This window comes from Labrus mixtus, chromosome 2 (genome assembly GCF_963584025.1).
Source record: "Labrus mixtus chromosome 2, fLabMix1.1, whole genome shotgun sequence".
In the NCBI taxonomy this organism is placed as follows: Eukaryota; Metazoa; Chordata; class Actinopteri; order Labriformes; family Labridae; genus Labrus; species Labrus mixtus.
This window is the reverse complement of record NC_083613.1, coordinates 28437942-28462941: the sequence shown is the minus strand read 5'-3', so window position 1 is coordinate 28462941 and position 25000 is coordinate 28437942. Positions and strand designations below refer to the sequence as shown.

Genomic DNA, 25000 nt, shown 5'->3' with positions numbered 1-25000 from the left:
AGACACCAGTTTCAGAAAGAAAAAGAAGACATGCAGGAGGTGGGAGGGACATTTTTATGCAATCAGACACATGCATGCACAGAGTGGGTTGTTTGCTCTTCTGCTCACTCTGCTTCCTCTTTTTCACTCCCCTCTCCCTCTCCCTCGCTGCATTTTTACTGGCTCACACATGTACACCCCCAAAATGCTGCACTGTCATTATGTAACATTGTTCATCCGTCCTTTCTCTGTGCCTAGCTGATAGAGGACTTGCGTCGTGAGCTGGAGCATTTGCAACTCTTCAAGCTGGAGACAGAAAGGCCTGGACGCAGCCGCAGCTCTTCCTCCAGTCTGGCAGACTTCAACTGCAGGACCAGGGAGGTGGAGCTGGAGCACGAGGTCAAGAGGCTCAAGCAGGTACTGATGAAATGATGCATTCAGATATCTTGTGCATAGGCAGCTCGGTAATCTAATGAGGCTACTGAGTGAGCTTTAAAATGCCAACAAACCTTAAAACACTTCCACACATGGCACCTGACGCACAGATTTCTCAAATGCTTTTTTCCCCTGAGGAGGCAGTCATAAATTAAGAATGATTTTTAAATATCTTAACATGAGACAGCAGGTAAAACGATCATCTCTATGTTGTTGTCAGAAGAAAAACCCTGGATTTAGATGCTCTGAAGAGTACGAGATGCACAGAGATATTGAATCTCAAAGCAGGCTGCATATTTATACCCTTGAATGAAATGAATGCTTAGTAATCATTTCTGACACAATTTCTGTTCCTGTCATGTTAATTTTGATTTTAAATGAAAGGCAGATTAATTTTGGTGAACAGTTCATTTCCAGTAAAGCATAATACATGCTCACCTTGAATTAGATGGGTCATAATGTCATTATTATGAGATACAATGCAGATTTGTATGACAAGAAACAATGTAAAAAAGTTAAAAGGTACACAAAATGAAATACACATTTAAAAAAATAGAGAGAGTTTAGAAGTTCAAAAATAAAATTAAATGTGACAACAAACTGCAGATTTGTTTTTATAAAAGAACAAAGTCCAACAGCTGATGAATGCCACATGTTAAAGTGACTGATGTATTAAACACTGAAGATACAGTATATTTACCACAGCTCAGTTTACTTGTGCTCTTATAGTGAGTATAACAGATTCCATTTGACATCATAAATCAGTTTATCTGCTGCTAGAGAGACATAAAGTTCACTGATTTCTTAAATGGAGCCACACTGTTCCTTTGATGGCTACAGATGCAAAGAAGAACAAGAAGACAAATAAAAACAGGGGGGATAAATAAGAATCTATGATCTGACTCATTCCTTAAAAACACCATTTAGCTCACCTGGCTTATCTTGATTTAGATGTATTAACATTTCTGAGAATTATAGTCAACACAAGTTCTGTATATTCTCTTAATTTCAGTACAAGGCCATTTGTCTGCAACAGTTAGATACTCAAATGCTGCGACCTAAGTGACTTTACTGCAAAGTCTACAGACTTGATGCAAAGTAAACATCAGAGATAAGGGAGTAGATGAGTGTTTTTCAGATGTCCCTCCTGATAAGACTAGCGAAAGAACAAGTTGTATGCTCCTTGAAGTTGCATGCATCAGATAATATTGAGCATCTCTCAGAGACAAAAATCTGCATAAAAAGCAGTAAGAACTAAAGCAGTCCAGCCTTGTAACTTGTAAATCTTTAAAGGATGCATAGCCAGTCAGTTAGAATTGCTGATTTGCAGAGAGTGTATCTTATCGGGGACTAACATGATAAGGTTGTACTCGTGTAGCCTCAGCCAAACTTAAGAGCAGTAAAGCCAGAAGGAGAATAATCATGTTTTTTTTAAATCTATTTTTATGTCATTCTCTTTCAATATCTCCACTTCTTATATTAAGCTTCTTCCTGCAGGTTTAGACTTCAGAGTATTTCACTTTGTAGCTTTGTATCGTTTAAAGCCGTAATTTTAGCCACACAGCCTGTGACAGCCACAAAGATTAGCCCACTATTTTTTGTCTGCCAGTGCACCTCTTTAAATGTCTATGTGTGTGTGTGTCCAGCGATTTGTGTCCCAGGACTTTCTCCCCCCTGAATTCCAGCACCTGCTGTTGTCTGGGGCCTGGCTCCGTCCTGGTCTGATGGTAAAATTGCTTCCGTGAACTTTGACTTCCTGATTATTAACCACTAATCACGACGGAGTAGAATGAGCCTGCCCGAGCTGAATTGGGGTCAGTTCTGCAGTTTCCCTGACTAATGAGTAAGAACAGAAGAATGGGAAAAGCAAACTGACCTCGTGTCAGCACTCGAAGGCAACTCAATCATGGAGCTTTTATAACACACCAGACCAGCAGGGGAGCAGTTTGTTCTGTAACACGCTTAACCTGTGTAATGTCCTGTAGGTGTTGCCAAAATAGACATGCATTGCTGTGTTTGCTGCTGGCTGAGATACAAAGCGTTGTGTTATGTCATGTGGCTTGAGTGAGGCTTGAGTAGCAACCATTTGCTTCTTAAAAGCATCATCACTCCTATTACACGTGTGCAGTTGAAATACTGATCTCTCTCTCTTCCCACCTCTCTCTCTCTCTCCTCTACCCCGTGTCCTGATTCTGTATTTTTTAGGAGAACCAGAAGCTGAGGGAGCAGAACGATGAGCTCAACGGTCAGATCCTCAGCCTCAGTCTGTATGAAGCAAAGACACTGTTTGCCACACAGACCAAGGCCCAGTCTTTAGCAGCAGAGATAGAAAACGCCTCCAGAGACCAGGTAACATTACAACTACCAAGCTTTCTAAACGGATTTTACCCTAACGAGTTCGCAGTGCAAAACTGTTTTGTTTTTTTCTGGGACATACCACAGCATAGCCCAGTGTTCTAGATATGACAATATAATATTATATATATAATATAACCATAAATTTGAATTGAATCTGCGTAATATGGAGGTCATCACCGTGACCATTTCTCACACATACACACCAACCAAATACTTACAATGCCTCTGATAAAATACCCTTTGTGTCAGGTTTGCACCTCTAACAACATTAGAGAATAATTAGTTGAATACAGACTCTGAGTCTAGCCCCTGTAGTCTGTTTATGTTGTTCAAGTGATGTTGTCGCCTGGAGCATTTTTATCCTGTTCTGTAGCATTTTATTTACCAAATGATTAAATGATTAATCAGAATTGTTGAGACTTTCCTTATTCATTAAATAAATGTTAGCATTAAGCAGCATCTCTTCAAAACAGAACTTGTACGTAACCAGTAAGAAGTATGAAATATTTGAGCTGTATGACCAAGAAGTCTTGTGTTTTTACTAATGGTGCGGTTTAAAAACGGTAAGATTATAGTTAACCTTGTTCATAAACTAAAACAACATGCTCCTCTTTTCTTAGTTAATGGAGGCCCTGAAGGAGCAGGAGGAAATCAACTTACGCCTGCGACAGTACATGGACAAAATCATCTTGTCCATCCTGGACCACAACCCGTCCATCCTGGAGATCAAGAACTAACAGCGACTCAACTGGAATGAGAATCCCTCCAAGTCTCAGGAGAAAGAGGACCATTCCAGTTGTATGAACACAACCTTAATCAGGGTGCTGTACAGGAAGGCAATGAGGCTTAGAAACTGGAAAATATAAATAGACACACATCGCCCCCTGCTGTTTGAGGCGGGAAAGGAAAACACTTCTTGGCAGAAAAGGTAGACTGGGATTCTACTGAACTTAATCTCAACCAGGAACTGTTTCTCTACTGCTGTGTATGCTGTGAACTGTAGCTACTGCCTACTGCCACACCTTTCCCATCTCAGTTGACAATTCTGGTGACTATTTTCCCAGGAATATCCTGGGAACAACATGCGTTGAGGATCGACAAAGTTACTCGATGTAGTACACTGGACATATGTACCTTGGCATAACAAACTGGAACAATGTAACAAATCCAATGTGGGTTCTACTGTATCCTGGTGTAATATTAGCTGTATCATCCACAGAGAATCAGCTCTGATCGAGGGGGAAACGTTTGAGGAAAATCAACAGAGATGTGGCAAGCAGACTGTAAACCTGACTCTCAGAGACATGAAGGTGAAGCAGTGGAGTATTGCCCGCTCTGTTAACTCCCCATGTTTTCTCCTCTGTCATGCAAGTGTTCTCTAAAGTATGTGTGATGAACTTTGACTAGCGCGTTTTAAAGAGGAGTGCGAGAAAGTGCAAGGAGAAAGAAACAATGAGAGCCTCTGTAACAGGAAGGGAAGCAGATGAGTCATGAATCTGAGGAATGAAAACTTTCTCAAAAAGATGAGGTGGGAATTTGATAATGGACCATGTGTGCTAGCAAAGCAGGGTTTAAGTAAAGTCTATGATGGCCAATTGAAGGTGAAGAGTTTGTTTGTTGTCTATTCTGTAGACCATGTCTTCCAGTAAACATGCAACCAGTCAATCAGTCCAATATTGATTTTTTTAAACTGAGAAGTGGCCCTTATTTGGTTCAGGCGAGAAGTCGAGTGTCACTTTATGGTACAGAAGCTGCAGCCAAGGAGTGTCTTTAACTGTAACTTCCATAGCGGCTATTTGCTAGCAATGCCTTAGTTTAAAAAGCTACATTGTTGCTAGAAAAAGGCCCGATGATGTTGCACAGAAATGTAAGGATATGAATGTACAGGATGACTGATGGATTTACAGAACGCCAGTGTAACATGGTTTACTCAATAATCATCTCTCTGTGCTCAGTGAAATCATCTCAGTAATGTGTGTGTGTGAGCTTACACAGGAGACTCACTTTTTGTCAAAACAAACTGGATTAGCAATCTCATTGGAGCCTACAGATTGTGTTTGAAGCCCGGATGACTCTGTGAAACTTATACTGTAAATATCATGAATGTACATCTGGATATTTCTGTTCTCTGTGTGGCCAAAAAAGGCTTTGACCTAAAAATGAAAGTAAATGGATGTGATTAATTGTAATACACACGTACAGTACTCAGTACTGTAATGAAGAGGGAAAGCTATAACAATCTGCTGTATTAAGTCATTATTCTAAACTTGAGTTTTGCTTCCTTGCACACAAAAAAGACGTTTTTTTGTTTCATTCGCATGGTTCACCTTTTTTCTGTCTGTGCCTTTTGGGGACATTTTTTTCCAGACAATGTTGCTAATGATTGACATAGTTTTTTGAAGCTACACTCTATGTCGACGTCTGACATATTTTCTTGACTTGTAAATGTTGTAATTATATAGTGATAATTTGTATTCATGTGCCACTCACCAGTCTTTTTCAGATTGATACTATGAAAACGATTTTATACAGTTTTATCAGGAACTTGTGATTGCTTAGGTGTCCTATAAGAATAGCAGTATAGCACAATGCTTTGTACGGTACACAGGCCAGGTTAGCATTTTGGAAATATTTTGAAGATTTTTTTAATGCAGTGGGGAATGTTTTATTGCATTTCTCCGTTTTCATTAGTCATGGCGAGTCCATTTCTTTTCAATTTGCTTCGAACTTGGTTTTTATATGGTCGTAAACTGTCTTCCTAACTTAAGCTAAATGGTGAGCATAACGAGCAATATTAACTTATTTAACAATTCCTGCTGATTTGTGTCTTGTTTTGCTTCACAAATCTTTCACTCTAGCTGGATGGAAAGAAATAAACGGTACATTAAGCTGTAAAGTTTGTCACAAACTCATTTCTTGTAGCTCTTCAAATTTAATTTATTAGGGCTATTCGATGCGATGTAGTCACTTTAAATAGCAATAAAATGGCTTTGGCAGTGATGCTGACTCATGGTGTTCTTCATTTGAAAAATCTGATATTTCTAATTTATAACAACTATAATTACTTTAACAGAAACCACTTTCTATGCGTTTGATGGTCCCCTGTTATTGTGTTGCACATACTTTGCTGTGAAGAAAATAACAAGACCATCGTTAAAAAGACCCATTCACAGGGCGTGGGTTTAGCTCGGTTGTTGGAGCAGGTGCCCCATGTGCATGAGGCTACATTACACGGTGCACTGGGACTGGGAGTCCAACCTGTGATCAGACCGAAGATTAAGATTTTACTTTTATTGATCCACGCAAGGGGAAATTTCTGTTTTAACACTCTGTTTATCATGCAACACACACATAGGCTGAAATATGCACAAACAGGATCCTATGGACATGCACTAATGGAGAGATGTCAGAGTGACGTCAGGGTGGTGGAGCTGCCCACAGCAGGCGCTCCTGGGCTGATGGTGGGGAGGGGGTTTGGTGCCTTGCTCGGGGGCACCTCGGCAGTGCTCAGGAGGTGATCTGGCACCTCTCCAGCTACCAGACCAACTTCCATATTTGGTCCGCACCGGGACTTGAGCCGGCGACCCTCCGGACACCAACCCAAGTCCCGACAGACTGAGCTACTGCCGCCAAACCACCACCTGTTCCTACTGATCTGTGCATATAATACCCATGTCGCTATCTCTCTGTCGCATTTCCTGTCTACCTTCAGCTATCCTGTCAAAATAAAGGTACTTGCCCAAAAATATTCTTCAAAAAAGGACTAGTTCCTATTCCAGCAGACTAGCTTCAGAACTTACAAACAGTTTAAGGGTCTGTTTATTCCTAGATATTACAGAACTCAGCGGTGCCACTCATGCTCTTTCAAAGGTGTATTCCAAAAATCTATTTTCTTAATATAATTTTAGAAGGGCCCTCTTTGATCACCAATTTATCAACATCACTTGTAAGATAAGATAAGATAAGATAAACTTTATTGATCCCCCATGGGGGAAATTTTTGCATTACAGCAGCTCAAGAAAACAGGAGACGGGAATATAATTATTAAAAATAAAAATAGAAGTTAAAAATCAAACATATTTACAAAAGTTAAATAAAGAAAATACAATAATGGAAAAATTACACAGTATCTACACTGGAAAGAGTTATTGATATTTATAAAAAAAAAAGAAAAAAGAGATTACAGAGTACAAAGAGATACATAAATGATAAACAATAACAAACTGATATAAATAATACAAAAGGAAGGCAAAGAAAAGGAGCTAGGGGGCAACATGACAAAACGAGTAGCCAACATTTGGAATATAATATAAATACATATCTTAAAATGGGAGCAAATTTATATCATAAATTTACAATTATGAATGTAAAACTTAGCTTGAAATATAATGAGATTTATAATAAAAAAAATATTTATTGTTTGCGGTGTGAGCATCGACTGGGTGTGGTTTCTGACGTCATCTAACGGATTATCTTTGTGTCGCTGTCACCGACGAGCCGACGACCGACCGCTCGGTGCGTGCCATACAGGTGAGTGTCAGCTCGTTAAATTTAAACACAGTTATAATTTACATACAAATTACACAAGTAGTTCACACTTTAAGCTCTGTGTGTTCTCATTGGTCGTGTTCTGTTCTGTGTTAGCGGCTTGTATTGAAACTTTGGTAATCAAACTAACGGTTGTGCTTAGCTAGCCGCAGCAGGTAGCTAGCTAGCTTTCGACAGAGGGAAAAAAAAACTATGTTAGCTTTCTTTTATCGGTGTTTAAAGACAACATTTAAACGTGCTAATTAATTACCTTAGAAGAGAAAGTGGCCTTAAATTATTTCATCAAAAATTATTTGAGATTAAGATATTAAAATGTTTAATCTCAGTTAATTAACAAATGAAGCCTACTTGATAACCGTCCTCTTAGAATTCAGCACAATGAGAATAAAGTGAAGAAAGATAATCCTGGCTAAAAACATTTAAAATTAGAGTAATGCCTTTAGAAAAAGTTCAGAAAACTGTTTTAATAAAAAAGTTATAGTTCTCATTAAAAGCTTCATGGTCAGCTTCTAAAAGTAATCAAGCCAAAAGTATATAACTAAATGATTAAGTTTTAGAAATACAGCTGGTTTAAATGTACTAGGACATAGCCCTCCCTTTCTTACACATTAAAATTATTCTTCAAATTGTTTTCAATTTTATTGGAACCTAGATTAACAACATAATCTAATGGTTACAAACAAACACACGATATCTCTAAAGGGAGCTTTTTCTGAGCCCAAACACTGTAGTATCCTTTTAATTTCCATTTCATAGTATAAAAAAGTGACAGGTGTCATGACACACCTCCTTGGTTTTCTCCTTTTTAACCAGTAAAACATCAGGTTCAACACTCAAAAATGAAATAATTTAAGTTAAAATGTTCAGTATTGTTGAGGTGTCTAGTTCATCTTTGCACTTTACGTAACTCCCTTAAAATATACTATTACAGGTGACGTGATGCCTCAGAATGGTATGAACTATGAGGGCAGAAGAAGAGGAACACGTTACAATTCCTGTAAAGTCAACGGTCAGGTCCATGGCCAGGTCTCAGGCACTGATTTGGTTAACGGAGCCCTGGCTTACAATGGCTTCCCAGCTGCTGCCACTTGGACCAGTGATAGGCCACCGCATGGTATGGAGAATGGTATCAGACCTCAGTGTGGGCTTAATGGTTATATCAGCCATGGGTACAAGGACCAGAGTAGAAAAGCAGTGCCACCGAGGACAATCAGGAAACAAGGAAGCACAATTTCAACTGTCACTGGTGCCTCAGCATCTGGCAGGGTCATCATTGCAGGTATTCCAGATGGTATCTCAGTGAACGGGGGCGCAAAGTCTGTGCCCTGTGATTCTGACCAAATGACGCCACAGCCGAACTTCCCAGCCAAAGCAAGGAACCAGAGACCAAGGAAGAAATTCAAACATACCAAGAGGTGCGACATCTTGCTTTCAGTTGATGTGAATTTATCAAAATGCTCATTCATGCATAATGACTCAAACCTGTTAGTTGAATCGCACCTACATGACCAGAGTGTTAGCTGTTAAAAGGTTGAAAAAGACATTTGCATTTGTTAAAATTTAAATGTATCCGCCCTGTCAGATGATGACAGAGAAATGTGACTGGGTACACGTTCATTTGGATGTTCTTGCCCATTTTAGATCAGACTCATCTGTCAGGAGAGAACATTAGATCCCTGAATTTTTATTTTGGGCTACCTCCTGTTGGAAGGAGTTTTGCAGTTCAGTGTTGGATGAAAAGACATTTTGAATAGATAATTATACCTGTTACACCTGGTCTCATGTAGCTAAGACGACTGATGGCTCTCGTATATTGCTGAACATAAGGCTACATCCTGCTTTCTTAAGTTGGAAAAAATACTGATTAAAAAGGGAACAGCAGGGAATGCATGCAAGGCGTGAATAATCTTAAGAGGTGTAAGCAGCCTGTGGCAGGAGAGCTGTGCTCCCCAACTTGATGCTGCTGCTGCCTGTAGCCTATTAATGTAGTCCTACTGTATATAGTCCTACTGTCTTCTGGTTTGATATACATAAGTATGTATTGACAATAAAAACAATTAAAGTGTCAGACAACCTCAAATGACACTAATATAAAGACTTTAATAACATTTGGCTAATGATCTTTAGAGCTTTGCAAAAAAAGAGATTGCTTATAGTAAGAATTTACACTGAGACCTGTCCATTTTTTACAGAAATACTGAAGTTACCTGTCCGGAGATGCCCCCACCCACACCCCCACCGATGATGCCTGAAGAGGAGGAAGACTGGGAGAAGGAGATCCAGGAGGTCACGCTGAGCGGCTGGGAAGAAATGTGTTTTGGGAATTGTCCCTATGGTAAAGAACAAACATCAAAACTTTTTATTCCTGAAATGCATACATTATTTTACCAATCACAGAATGCCCAATGTTAGTCACAACATTAATTAACAGGTGATTACAATTGTTGTGTTGCTAAAATCAATCAATTAGAAAATGCTTTAAAGAGACACATAGGTTTTCAGTCGTCTGTTGTTTTGTAGCTGCTTGAAGAAGTCTCAACCTGCTAGAACTCAGTGGCACCTTCAGGATCAAGAACTAATAATGGCAAATTTCAGCTTTTTTAAAGGTGTATCTTACAAGAATCCATGTAGCAGTAAAAGTGTTTTACTGGCCCTCTATGATTCCTCTAGGTCCAGAAGATCTGCTTGATTTTTCTCTGCGGGATTTGACACTGAAGCAACGGGACACAGTCCCCCCGTCGGTGACAGCCAACTACAGTCCAGCAGCACATCACCGACGCCCGGTCCGATGGTCCTGCTACAGAATCCCTTCTGATCCAGACCAGTTTGTGGACGCTGACGAGTAAGCCAGACACATGTTATGTTCGAGGAATTGTAGAAGGCAATATTCACTTCCCAAAACTTAACTGAGGAGTTCTGCAGCGGATGTAGTTTGCCGTTAGTGACTGATTTTTGAAACCAGAATAGTAACCATGTAGAACTTTTTTTTTAGTCCGTCTTTTTTCTGCACATAAAACATCAATAGAATAAATCAACTTTGATATGTAGTCTAGTTTACTGCAATGCAGCGTTTAGCTTATCAAATAGTTTAATGTTATCATATGTCAAGTCTTCTTTGCAGTCATGTTGGTTTTTTATTGTAGCTTTTATTTGGAATTTATTCAGATTTTATATCCGTTACATATTGCAAAATTTTAATTCGTTGAGCTTCTTTGATCTTAAGGAATGATTTTAGCAATCTCCTTTATATTTCTGTTGCAGCACTTCAGTGAATGTTTATGAAGATGCTTCTGTTGTTTTTTCCATTTCATACCTAAATGATTTCAATAGTCATCAAAAAAATTATTGCTTTTATCTGATTTTCTTTTTTCTTTTAGAAAAACACTTTTGTCATCTTTGAGCCAAACTTTTAATTCTATTGTTTATCAACTGCAAAAGTTCAAAACAAGCACATGAAGCAGCTTTTTTTAATTTGGCAAAGACAGCCAAACAAGATTATGGTTTGATTTTGTATCAGCAAAAACATAAAGTTACCTGATAATGTTCAACTATTCATTTTCAAAAGCACAATAAATTCAATTTTCTTCTGCGTGGTTGTCAAATATTGCATGTTTATCCCCACTTCTTACTTAATCTGTGAGCTCTTTTTTTTCCAAACTGTGAATCGGGTAGCTTCTCTTCTGTTCAGATCGCTCACTCTCATTTGATCACAAATCACATTATTCAACAGGTACAGTAGTCTAGTTACCTAGTTTAGAATTTGAAAGGGATTTATAGTAGTGATGACATATTTTGGCCACTAGATGGAGCAGTTGATGTCAGAATTAGTTTCCTCTGATTTACTCCACACACCTTTGGGAGTTCATTGGGTTCATTCCCAAGGACTGGAGAGACACAAGCACTTACTTGCACACTGTTCAAAGCCCATTCCTCCACAGAGTTATCACCCAGAGTGCAACTGCTGATGGGGTGGCAGACAACTGTTACTAAGCTGATTAATGACATCTAATAATGCTTAATCATTCATGTCCACAGACACGGTGTCAATAACAGATTGAGGTCACAATCTTCAGTGCAATCCACAGCCGTCCGCTCTGATGAGACTTGAATTTTAATCAGAGCTGGGTTTGGTTTTTTTTAAACCGAAGTATTCAACATCAGAAACATCACTTTCAAAGAGATGAAGCGGCTTTTGATGTTCTCCAGTCTTCTATGTGAATTGCATTGTTGATGTTGAGAGGGGATGTGAGTGCAGGAGTGGAGTAGTTGGGGGGGGGGGGGGGGGATGATGATGCATTTATTCTAGCGTTGGCGTACAGTTCCAGTAGTGTTTGAACGCTCACTGAGCACTTTATGGGCTTTATAGGAGTTATGTATACAGAACAGTATATAATTATTAGAAAAAACATGACACAAAGATAATCTGTTACGGTGGAGCAGTGACTCATTGGGCTTTATCTGTCCTGTCATAGCAGGAAGGAGTAGTTCAAATGCTCCTGCTGGTGTTTCTGAGCGGGTTTTCTTGAAATGTTTTTACATTGAGGTCAGGTGATACAATAACAGTGGTTTTCAAATTTGCTTTCAGGAATATTTCTAGAGAGTTGTTATTCAAGGGGAAAGGGTGAGACGGTCTCAGGAGGCAGGACAAGATGCAGAGAAAGACGCTGTTGTCATTATGTTTGCAAGATATCCCAGATGGCGGGCAAAGCTAATTCCAAGTCTGTACTGATATTATATGAATGCTACGTGTTTTTGGACTTAGCCACAGTATCAACTAAGGAGGGGAGAGCATAACATACTGGCAAGCAGAAGAATCGCACTGGCTGCTAACTAGTCGTGTGATAGAATTGTCCGCACGCCTGTGGTGAATCTTCCTGCCTTTTACCTGCTGTGTTCACACATCAGCTCATCACTGACTACGACTGGAAAATGTACCCTGAGGCTGGCGTGAAAAAGTCTGTGAAAAAATGTGTCCTTCACACGTGCAGCTCTGCCAGAAAATGTCGACATGTTTTCAGGTGTTTTCATGTGAAGAAAGCTACTGTATGAATTGAAGTGCGTGTTGGTCTGCAGGGATCCCCTCCCTCCCACCCTCTGCACACGATGAGTGGTGTAGAATATGGATGAATGATGGTCTGAATTGCAGTCCGAGTTTTGTCTTATGTAGTTAAACCATCAGTTTCCAGGAAGCTGACCCATATTTAGCGTCAGTGTTCATTTGCTGAACCGATGACCTTTCTTTGCGAACTCGACTTGCCCTGTGATGGAATTCTGCTCCAGAGCAGATTTCACATATGTTATTTGTTTGATCTGAGACAGTTTAATAAATATTTGTGAGCATGCACAAGTTTCTCCAAAATCCAGTAATCAGAAAAACATTGACTTCCTAGCTGCATTTTTTTTTTGACAGGAAGTGCTGAACAGTCACTGTTTTTTCTTCCACGTGAACTATTTAGTTTAAAAAGAAAATGGCATTCAATAAAAAAAGAGTGCCTGTTTGCTCATTGAAAGTTCCTCTTAAAGCTATCAATCTGTTCACAAACAGCCATCTGTTATTCATTGTTATTGGAACAGCTCTGCTCACTTTTAGCTCTCTGAAAGCTTGCTTCACATTCCCTAATGTTCACTAAAGCAGCAGCATTTATTCAAAAAGATGATGTGTGTTCGCTGTGGGGTAGGTCCTACCGTTAAGGGGGCGCAGTCTGTTTAAAAGTGCTGCATTATAATTGTGTAGGGTGGTAGGAGAGTTAAGAAATGGATGGTGTGTCGCATACATGTTGTAATCGTGCTGAGTGATTAATGACCCTATGTGTCTCAGTGGACCTTTTCTTCACATCCTGTGTTTGGACAAATAAGCAGACGTGCTGGAGGTCCGTACTGAATGCCCTCCTACCTCCATCCTGCAGTAATGCTAGGGGTCAAATTTAGCTTATTGCATTGCTTATTGTAGTATATGTTTAAGTTGAAGTTGAGTACATTAAAAAGACGTTTGCACATTTATGAGAAGCACACCACGTGATGTTTTTGTGTTAATAGCCAGATATATCCCCACAACTCCAATACGAGTTAAATTTCCCAGCACTGAGATGAAAATCAACTCCAGGCCTTCAGCGGCACATTTCTCAGATGTGAATCACCAGCAGTTATTCCATCCGCTTCCAGTGTTACCAGTCATTTAGCGTTCAACGTCTCTGATTGATCTGGCTACATAATGGTTTGTTAGCCTGGCACAGGAAGACACCCAGGAGGAGACAGGAAGGAAGAGTGTGGTCAGTTTAACCTCCTTCAGCTGACCAAAGCAAACAGACGGACATTTGTCACTAAAATCACAGTTATTCTAGCTGTCCTGGGTGGCTAATCCTCCCTGTTCACTGGGTTTAAAGCTGCAGCCAAATAGTCGCCCTCGGTGTAGGAACAAGTCGTTACTTTGTTTAACTCTAGTGAGCAGTTAAACAGAAGATATGCTCCTGCATAGTTATTTAAATCAAAGATAAGATTAGCTTACCAATGAATTGATCTCACTGACACTTGCTTTGAAATGTTCCTTTTATTATTTAGAGCAGAACCTCTACAGTTTAATTTTAACCTGCTGCAAACAGGCTGTTGGTTTTAGTCTTCCTATGGGAACAGATAACATTTCTGTTTCTTAAAATGTGAAAACTCAAAAGATATTCTGAAGTCAGAAGATTCCTAAAAACACGAGGACTAATTTGAAACCGTATTTAGAGGTAATTGCTTAAAATAATCAGCAAGAGAGCTAATGATCTTTGGATTTGACATTCATGGAAATGTATTATCCTTTTCCATTACATGAACACCTGAAATAGCTTCTGCAGGCTAATATCCAGCTAGGCGATGTACACCATGCTGCAGAAACCGCCTTTGTTTACAATTTTACCTGCAAAGATTCACTGAGTGATTCATTTGACTTTGACAAAGATGACGTACCCCTTCTTATCAGCAGGGGTCGCCAAAGCTGACACATTTGAAAAGTTCCTCAGGTCTAAAGTTTGATTTCAGTTTTTAATTGACAAAAATGGAAACATATACCCCTTTTCAACCTACTTGTAGTGAAATTAAATAGATAATTAGCTCCAGTATTTGTAGCTTTAATAATAGATTTAACTTTAGAAGTATCACTTCCTGTGGCGCTGATAGGCTAGTGGTTAGTTTGCGCTCCCTATGTTGAGAGGCTAGAGGCTTGAAGCGGGCGGCCTGGGTTCAAATCCGACCTGTGGCTCCCTATCCTGCATGTCATTCCTCACTCACTCTCTCTCCCCAATTTCCAACTCTATCCACGGTCTGTCTCTCGGATAAAGGCACAAAAAGCCCAAAAATAAATCTTGGGGGGGGGGAAGAGAGACTAAGAAGTATCTCTTCCGCAATCCTCCTAATCTTTCTATACATTCTCTCGCCTTAGCCAAACAAATGCAGCATCCCAAATTCTATACTTAATAAATTCTTTACATAATATATCAGAAACAGTATCTGGTGCGAGGTTTAATTAGGCCACTATTGGGAGGGAATGGCCACAAAAGACATTCCTTCGTTCCTTCACATTCTTCAATAAAAACATCATAACACTGCTGTATTGATAAGATCCTGTCCACCATCCTCCTTAAAACGACCTCCTGCAGTGTATGATAAATATTGCACCTGGTTCAGAAATGCACTTCTCCATTTCTCCTCTGTGACTCACATCCAGTCATGTTTTTTTCCCCCTCTCTTTTCAGTGTGTCCGGTCTTGTTCTTTGCCTTCTCCTGATTGATCTTGTGATGCTATGTTGGCAATACAGAAAGATGCCTGTGGTTAGCTAACCACAGCCAGAGCTAACCAGCAGAAACACTAAAAAATTGGCTGTTTTGGGGGGGGTTCTGGTAAATTTGAGAACAAATATCTGCAGTCCACTGGTGAAAATTGGTAAAAGATGGAAACTAAAAAGGGCCCATTTGGAAAATTTGCTTCATTCAGGTTAGATTCATGCCAGCCTTATTTGTTTCAGGATTTTTCTCACACAAATTTGGCAGTGTAAAATGTAATGATTCCTTGGCACTTTAAATTCTCCTAACTGTCTGGAAGTGTTGGATGTTGTTTAATGGCTTGTTTCAGGCTGTGAGGATGTGATCACATACATTTCTTGAGGTTTGAAAAGAAGGTTCATGGTTTCCTGTCATTGTGACCCGGCCCAGTAGGAAGAAAGCCAGGGTGTAGAGATCTGGGTGACAGACCATTGTTAAAAAAAAAAAAAAAAAGAGTCACAGCCTGTGGAAATAGCTGGCAGCAGGGACTGCAAAGGCTACAATCGCCTGATGGCCAAGCGCACTGTTGTCCAACTTTGTGATGAAACATTAAGGTGCTGCAATGCTCCTGTCAGTTCATCCAACTAGGGTTAGCTTTTTACAAAATCATCTCTGGGCCTGAACCCAGAGCCACTTTTTTGCCGTTTATGTTGAAGACAGAAAAGAAACCGTTGCCACATCTGGGGAACAGAGGAAGGGCGACAGATTTCGCTGAGTCAGAGTGATTGGAATCAAGAGGGCGTTTGCCTGGAGTGAAATCTTCACCATATGGTGAAAACTGGAGCATTGCACCAGTTCAACAAGCCTGCGTCTGGTAAATTCATGTCCGGAGTGTCACTGTTACATTATTTCTCGGACATTCTTGCTGTAACATGACTGCTTTTATTAGGGCACAGTTAAGGAAATACATCTGTTCTGACAGAAGTGCCTCCTGCCTTGAATTACAGAGACATACTTCAGACTTAAACAATGACAGACCAGTTGTTTTGACTCTCACAACAGACTCTGATCACAACTTCATGCTTGAATGTTTAATATAACATTTAGACAGGCATTAAAATAGAAAAAGGAAAATATGACAGTGCCAGGATAATTTTCCAACGTTAAAATCTGTTTATTTTACCATCGTAATTGATTATTTAAAGCAGCAAATATTCAACATTAAGCAGTTTACCCAGGCTGTTTTTGTTATTTGGTTTTAAACGTGATACCTTAATGACAATTTGGTTGTCGAAATAGTTGCTGGATACATTTTCTTGTTTAGACCGGCGCTTTTCAAAGTGTGAGGTGCAGCTCCCCTGGGGAGCCAGAAGACCTCAGGGGGAGGCACAGCGTGAGGAAAAAATAAACCAGCAAAAATAACTGTAAACATATGGTTAACTTGTGCGAAATGGATTGGTTTTTAGTTACTATAAAGAGAGACAGAGAGAGAAGACATGCTCAAACGGAGCAAGTTTGACTTTTGGCAGTGTGTGGACACTGAGTTCCAACTTCCTACATCTTTCTATGAAGGTTATTTTAAGTGCTCATCCACTTCACCTCTACTTACAACCTCCCTGAAGTACAGGTGAGCATAATCATAATGCAACATTGGCAAGTGGTTGGTTATTATATCTGAAAACGTATATGAATAGCTGTGTGAGAAGCTCAGTAATTATATTGTTCGGTGTCCAACTGACTTTGATGTGTTCAAAAAGTATTTGACTTGAGTACAGCCTGAAAAATGTACCTTATAATGTCTGATTTGAGCTGTTTTTCCGGTTATCCAGGAAGAGGTTGACTTGTCCAGAATTTGAAAACCTGTACTTTAAACCATCATCATGTATCTGTTTAATGGCCTAATATTCAAGGTTCTTTTTATGATCGATAGTGACACTCAAGCCCAAATTAACCGTGTAGTTTATTTTCAGCACTCTAGGATTCTTCTCCTCGGGCTTAAATAGTGCCAAATGTCCAGTCTTAGAGGTTTTGTATGAACACTCAGTAATTAAAGGGTTATCGTCTTCATGCAGGTTATCATATGATGCCTGCAGTGACGTACCAGGCCCAGACAGAGGCAGTGTTTGTCAGCCGTACAGATACTGACCCTGTGGCCTGTTGCGATGCTGTTCTCGTGGCTGCTACGTATCGGCCTGTGACGACCTGCTTGTCTGGCTACTCTGCCTACTTGTCTGCCTTCTTATCGCCTGCCTTCCCACCTGTTCGGCTGTCTCTTACTGACAGGTTCTCTGTCTTTCTGTCAGGCTACTCGCTGGGGTGTTTCAGCGCTTCCTCTCTCCTGTCCAGTTACATTTTCTTTTCTTTTTTGCCTCTTCCCTCTGCCTGTCAGGTGCCGGGCTGTCAGTCTTCCTCCTCTCTGGTTGTCTTTTGTCGTCCCGTTTACTCGCTCGCCTGTCTGGCCTTCTGGCTTTGCAGCCGAGGGATGTCTGGAAAAGGTGCAGGATAATAAGGACCCACCGCTCGCATACAAGAAAGGAGACAAGGAGGGAGGGTGGGAGAAATGAAGAGGAGGAGGAGGAGGTGGAGGAGGTTGTGACAGATGTAAGGAGAGATAAATGGGAGGAGGAGGAGAGGAATAAGGGAGGGAGCACACATACAGTAAGGGAGGGTGGGGACAGAAATGAGTGCGAGGCAGGGAAGAAATGAACACATGGAGAGACGTGCGTTAAGGAGGAGCAGACTGAGGCGATGAAGGGAGCAGATGGAAAGGTGAAAAGCAGAGAGGAAGAAGTAGTGTGACAAGAGATGCAGCGACAGAAAGTCGAGTCATGCTGCTTATTAAGAGGCTTCCACTCGGCTGCTGTTTCTTTTATTAAATTAACACGCAGATGTAGTGTTAGTCTGGGGAGCGGAGCTGAGAGAGACTATTAAAAAAAAAAAACCTCTCCATCGCTGTCACACCTTCTCACACACATGCACACCCTTCAAAGGCAGTCATGTAATGTTAGACTCCTGGGTCTGTGCACATTACGAGACCTGCATCTGAAATACAGATTAGACCGTCAAATGTGAAGGGCTGTAGTTTGAGTTGCTGTTAGAATTCTTTTGTAGAATTCAAGATTCAAACTATTGAATTACTTTGGTTCATCACACTCAGAATTAACTGATGGATTTATTGATTTTATATGAAAATGGTCAGTGCAAAATATTTAACATGAATGTAAATCAACTTTAGTGATCTACTGAATTAACTTAAAGTAGCATGAAATAAAAGTATGCAGTGATATCATGAACCCTTTGTATGGCTGAAGCAGACAATTCGTCAATGAATCGGGCTTCATAAGGTTATTTTCAGGCTATTTTTAATCTAAGTGTTCTTGCTCTGCTTGTTGAATGTGAAGGTTTGCTGCTCTTTGCTGTTGATACCATTGTAAATTAGTGGTTTGTCTTGTTGAGATCAGAGACCTGGCCAAGACTGGCAGCAACACACAGCTTAAAAAAGAAAAACTAACAATAAAACTCATACAGTAGGTTTAAAAAAAACATTCAAATGATCAGCTAAAACATCTGCACCAAGAAAGAATGGACAGATGAGATTTCATTGAGGATTTAAAAAAACATTTAATAGAACCACATTTTGCAGTTTTAAAATCAGTCTGCAGGTTGTTACAAGCAGTAGGTGCAGAAAAACTAAAAAAAACTTTATTTGCCAACTCATTAGTCTGGCATGAAACATAATTTAAAAACAAAAACTAGTGCTTAAGGAAACTTTGATGGACATTTTTTTAGAAATTTTATTGAGGGGTAAAAGTAATTGATTAGTCCGACAGATTTAATGATGAAATAAAATCCTCCTTAATTAGCTCTGATGCTGTGCTCTGTAATATGTGACATGCAGAGTTATTAATAATGTAATGGACTTGAAACTACCTATAAAAACAGGTGTTGTTCGTAAGGTCCAACCCATCTGCATTTTAGTCAAAGAGCAATTGCTCATAGCATTAGCCAACGTGCTATCTGCTGATTATGTGTTTCTCTGTTTGTGTGTGAATGGAAGACCAGGGCAGGAAGAAGGGGGGATTTTTGCTTCAGCCTTTCTGTGTGTCTTTGATCAGCAGGGCAGAGCCCAGAGTCCTCATTCTCCACATTGCTCCATGGAGCGATAAGAGGAGTTGTAGCTGGCTAGCTCACACCTCCCACACTAATTTTCTTCAATACACAAACACACACTCGCACTGTGGACACCATACATCACCCAGGACTGTGCCCTTTTAGAGATGAATTACATTCTTTCCTGTGTCTGTCTGCCTCTCCCTTTTTCACACACACACACACACACACACACACACTAAATATACAAACAGGCTAATACACGACTAAGTCCAAGGTCCTTCAGTCCTCCTGCCATCCATTCAGAAAAACCCAACCTTTTTTCCACCCTTCATCCTCCCGCTCTGCCTCGGCCCATGTGTTGTCTTTCCATGCCTTTTGTAGCTGCGGTCATTGGAGCCATCTTTGCAGCTGTATCCACAGTAATAACTAACTTTCCGTAGGGGAAGACCCATCGGACAGCACATAACAATGGAATGTGACTGGACCTGTCACAGCTGATAGAGAGATCTGCAGCCTCATGTGTTAATTTGCACCCAAGTAGTAGCTGTGTTGGAGTTCAGCTGTTTGTTCCTTAAGTACAGTATCGGGTAATTGTCTTGTTATACTAGTCTGACTTCATAATATTACAGTAGTTCTCTAATGAAGCAGTAACTCCCATTTAAATACAGTGCACAACAAGCTTTACCTCCTGGTCAAGAGTCAAATCATAGTGTGGGAATTAGCTCGTAAAGAAAATTATTTTTGGAGGTGAGAGACGGCACCTTTCATTTAGCAATAACATGCAGAATCCAACATGGCAACTGGTTTTTGGCCGTCGCCTGTGTTGGGATGCTGCCAGCATTTGGTGGTGAGGCTTAAAGGTTAAACTAATGACATGCTATGTACTTCCAGTTAAATGAGTGTCTTGTTTCAGCCTTAAATAACCAGAGTATAATAATAATATGAGCTTTTAATCAGAGCTGAAAACAAACCTTGGTAAATACATTTACAGAAAATGTTTAAAATATAAATAAATAAAAATAACAACTTAGCCATTGGTCCATTGTTATTAGTGGTGAAATGGATCACAGCTGATCAATGATCTGTTTGAATCACCCGCCGTGGTTCGGGCCACACGTGATCTGCAGATTGATCCGGTGTACAAATAGGGAGTAAATTCAGTCTTTGAAAATGTCAGTGTATGGTTACTGTGTTTCAAATGTTGCTTTCGACTTTTCTCTGTTTCATCTCATCATGTCTGCGTTATCATGCAGGAATCAGCTGGTGGCGATGTGTGACATCATTCAGAAACTTTGGTGACGTACCATCCTGCTACAGTCTGTGTCTGTAAACCAAACAAACTCCTTTAAACAGGGCTGTGTTCAGTTAAAAAAAAAAAAACGGAGACATAGTCCCTAAACCCTATGGTGTTTAATCTGACTCTCACAGATCTTTGGGAAAACAACCATCCAGTTTTACGAAGTGATGATGATGATGTCATGTGCTCCTTGAAAATACATGTATCGATGCAGATGTTAAAGTATCGATATGGCTGCAAAGATGTGATACAGTTTTGAAATACAACTTACCTATGGTGCAGTTCACAATAACATCGTAGCCATAGCTCTGGGATTAACGTATTTGTGTGTTCTTATAGGATCTGAGTTGAAGTATTTTAAGTTGTAGGATCCTTAATATGCCTCTGCTGTTATTCTCGCCAATAAAGAACAACTGTTTTAGTGAATTCTGTAAAAATCTATATATATATCATGACATGTATTGTATCGTGAAATGCTACAGGACTCATTTTGAGAGATAATTTGTTTCTGATGTTTCAAACCATTCTTGTTATGATTTTCAATAACTAAATATGAATGTATAGAAAACAGCATTTCCAGATAATGCGTAATATACATTATTTAATGCACAAAACTTTTTAGGGGTTGCTCTCGCTCAATTTCTCTATTTCACTTTGGTATACGTCCAGTAATCAAAGCTTGATCCAAAGACTTGGATGACTGAGAACCTATAGAGACATATGTCCAGTATTCAACATTATCCTGTCAGTATGAATGATCCATGTTCCAGCAGCCCATCAACATACAAAGAGAGAAAAGATCCCCCACTTACTAATTAACCTGGGCATGTTCCCTGTCGTAGACTTCTCTTAACACTATACACTGACGTTAAACAGAGCTGTCTGCTACTGAATCTTGGCACACAGCGGGCAGAAAAGTGGGCATCTGGTGGAACGGCAGCTCTGCGCTCGTGGCGGTGTTAGCTGGCAGCGGCTGCAGAGAGATGGCAGCAGTTAAACAGAGGGAGCGGGCACCGTATCCGGGACGAGCAAGGTCGTCGGCAGGTTGATTGAGTGCTTGTAGGAGTGGGTGACCTCCTTCGCGTCCCCTCAGTGGCAGACAAGAGAGGAGGATGAAGCAGGAGAGGAGGGAGTTAAGAGCTTGTGTCGCTGCTGTCTGTCCCACTTTTTCTCTTCTCTCTCTCTTTTTCCACATCTGTCCCTGTGGTCACACTCACAGACAGGTTCTCTGTTTCCATACACTCACTTATTTGCACAGTACAGTATACATCCTTATCAGGGCAAAGTTACACTGTCTATTTCTATTTACTACATACAGTACAGTATGCATGTTCAGTGTATTCTGGTGTGACTCCATATAAACACCTTGGACCTTGACCTTGTTAATTAAATAGCACCAAAGCAAACACCCTGTGATTGGAGCCCACATTAGTCTTCTCTTTGTCTCAGAAACCTTATTCACCTCAGCCAGCTCCTTTTGTACAGCTCTTAATATGGTACATTAGCACCGCCATGGTTGCAGGACAACATTGATCACACTTAATCATGGTGACAGACAAGCCGGTTGGTGAGTCAGCGGGCGTTCACGTCCATGTGTGTCAAGAGGGTCTACCGCTGAATTGTAACAGGCATGCTTAAAACCCAGCCATCAGGTGCAAATGAGAAAAGCACAGCAGGGCTGATCTGTGGGGGAACAGGGGGATTTAAAAGACTATTTTTAACATTCACACTTTAAAGATCAGTTTTGTCCTGCCTTGTCAGTCTTGTCATTTCTTCTACCTTCTACATATAAAAGACTATTTTTAACATTTATTTATTTGCATATTTGCCAAGACTTATTTGCATATTTGCCAAGTCTAAGGTGAGAAGATTTATACCACTCTCACATCTGTAATTTTATGTTAAGGTAACACACCTGATTAGCTTAGCTCAGCACAACACTGACACAGGTGAAAACAACTATCATGCACTGTCTAGCAGATAAATGGATGATAAATCATTTAGCACTCTTAAAACTGTTTTATCTAAGGACACCAGAGGTGCAACAATCTGCAATTCTTAATGTCATAATTAAATCAAATGGATATGTTACATATCCTTTATTTTAGTTGATTAAAAAAATGGAAGTCTAGTAAAGACTTTTCCCATGGATGTATTATCAAGATCTAGATACTGGAACCAAAGATGGTGCCTATTTATTCCATTTCATTTGCTCAGTTTGACAAAGTTTTTTTCAAAATTAAAATCCCCACAGTGGATTGTGGAGTCCCACAGGGGTCAATATTGGGACCGATTTTATTATGTATATGTATCTAACAACTGTCCCCTTACCAACCAGTATGCAACACAATAACAAACGATAAGTGATCTTTAGAGGTAGTAGTGAAACAAGCTAAACCCCCTGTTTTTAGTCTTTATGCTAAGCTAAACTAAGCAGCTGCTGTGGCTAAGCCTGTCTCCTAGAATGCTAAAATGTTCCTCCAACAGGGCAACCATTGTGAAAAGTGTTTTTATATCGTTTTAATATTTTTAGCTTCTATCCTTATATTTTCACCTCATTTTGCACCGTTCACCCTTTGATTTCTTCTCCCACTGTCCTTTTCCCTCAACCTTTACTCTTGCTGCTGTCGTCTGTCTCTTTTTTTGCAAATCTTTCTCACTCTCTATCTACCTTCAGGCCTTGAAAGGAGCCTTTAAACTCCCACACTTGTGCTCCTTGTTGGCCTCCATTGCTGCTTGAGTGTGTATTGCCTGTTTTATCTTTTCGTACACAACCTCAAAAAGCTATTCAGTTGTAAAATGTAGTGTGCATGGCTGCATGGTCTCACTGGATATCAGGGAGCATTTTCTCGCTCCTTCTCCCCTGTCGCTCGTCCACTAACACCTATCTCGAGGCTGGGATTTTGTGCTATGATAGGGACACAAGCTTTGTCTGGAATATAGCCTTGCGGATGTTTCTAACAGGTGCCCTTAGGCACCCTGTATCTATGTCTGCTGAAATATGTGGCCTGGATGATGTGTGGGTGTGTGTGTGCTTGTGTGTGTGTTGGCAGTGGCTCCTGCATCCTCTGGGGGGTCATCGGGGGCACTCACTGTAAACAGATCTTTGTGGGCATCAGCACATCTCGTGGCTGGAGCACGTGCTCTAACTTTTCCATCATTTTCTCTTCAACAGCCACACACACAGGCACGTAATGGCCTCCTCATGTATTCACACATATTCTTATCTGTCATCCAGAGGTTTAGGTATCTCTCTTTTAAACTGTCTTACAGTCTCTCTCAACCCTTTCCCTGACAGCATGGCCTCCTGCTTGCTTTACTGTTTCCAGGAAGCGGGTAAAACCAGTCTTGAGTTTCCCCTCCGCTCCATTCCAAGCTTCCAGGTGGAGAAAATAGACTCCGCTGTCACCCTTGTCCAAATGTGTCCCCACGTTGGAGTGGAAAACAAACAGTGGAGCTGCCTGGCTGGTCCAGCGGGACATGCGAACCTGCAGACTGTTTGGACAGAGCACAGGGCCAGAAATAAGGGCTTGTAATTTAAAGATCACTTTTGTCCTGCCTTGTCAGTCTTGTCATTTATTCTACCTTCTACATATTGCCAGACAAACTGGGACAGAAGTGGTCCATCATGACTGGAGCGTCCTCTTATCATCACAACCTGCAGTTATTCATCATTTGAGCTTCACCCGCTCGGGGATGCCAAGCTGTCAGATGGTTTCGTTTCTTCACAGCGTGAACTAAAAGATATGCTGCAACAATCAGTATAACATGTGGAAACTCTTCTGTGAATCTCTTCAGATTCCTAGAAGGAGAGCTGTTTTCTTATCTGAAAAGTCAAATATGTGACGACTTCCATGTAGCACTTCCTGCTGCTAAGTCCCGCCTTTTTTCCACATCAAGCCACAGCCCTTGTAATTACTGCATTGTAAAGCTGTCAGGGCCCTCCCAGCTTTCACAGCCTCAATAAGATTATATATTTTAGCAGCTTATTATGCAGTTTAATTGGACAAGTGTCTCAAATTTGCATTAAGGTGTCATTTGTTGACACTTTGTCATTTCAGGTTGTCACTCAAATACTCTTGCCGCTAGAACTGCCACTAAGTTTAAATCTTTCATTATTACTCATAGGTTTTATATTTAGACTTGAGCTCCAAATGTTTCAGCAACGATTGCATACCACTCTGTCTCATTGATTTTTCTTCTTTTGAGATTGTATTGAGAGTTTTTCTTGTCAGGCTGCCAGGTAAAGAAAAACAACAGATTCTACGAAAGTACTTCTAAACTTCTCACACAACAGCTTTCTTCCATTTTGGCAGGTCTCTCAGCGAGCAGTGTTTTGGCAGGTCTCCCTTGTGTGTGTGTGTGTGTGTGTGTGTGTGTGAGAGAGAGAGAGAGTGTGTGAGTGTCTGTGTGTGTGTGTGTGTGTGTGTGTGTGTGTGTGTGAGAGAGAGATAGTTGTTTGCTGGGTTTCAGGAAGGCTCACTTTGCCAGCGGGGCCTGAAACAATAGAGCAACGTTTTCCCTCGCTTG

At 40.4% G+C, this 25000-nt stretch overlaps 3 protein-coding genes across 5 annotated transcripts in view; all 3 read left to right on the top strand.

Annotated features, from left to right (window-relative positions):
• Positions 1–5772, top strand: part of rab11fip4b (RAB11 family interacting protein 4 (class II) b) — a 46060-nt gene extending 40288 nt beyond the window's left edge. For 2 of the 3 annotated variants that reach the window (XM_061060257.1, XM_061060241.1), the window contains exons 10-14: positions 1–39; positions 238–396; positions 2061–2141; positions 2620–2763; positions 3393–5772. The exon at positions 1–39 is cut by the window's left edge and continues 99 nt beyond it. In XM_061060257.1, the coding sequence (XP_060916240.1) occupies positions 1–39; positions 238–396; positions 2061–2141; positions 2620–2763; positions 3393–3509 (540 nt within the window). In that variant the 3' untranslated portion in view covers positions 3510–5772. The remainder of the gene's footprint in view (positions 40–237; positions 397–2060; positions 2142–2619; positions 2764–3392) is intronic. The other variant, XM_061060250.1, reaches the window with a different exon arrangement.
• Positions 1–25000, top strand: part of misp3 (MISP family member 3) — a 138285-nt gene that overhangs the window by 70467 nt on the left and 42818 nt on the right. The gene's annotated exons all lie outside the window — the stretch shown is intronic.
• Positions 8212–10909, top strand: LOC132954780 (uncharacterized). Its single transcript, XM_061027421.1, has 4 exons — positions 8212–8735; positions 9513–9655; positions 9991–10194; positions 10288–10909. Exons 1-3 carry the CDS (start codon positions 8260–8262, stop codon positions 10164–10166), a joined length of 795 nt encoding a protein of 264 aa, XP_060883404.1. The 5' UTR covers positions 8212–8259; the 3' UTR covers positions 10167–10194; positions 10288–10909.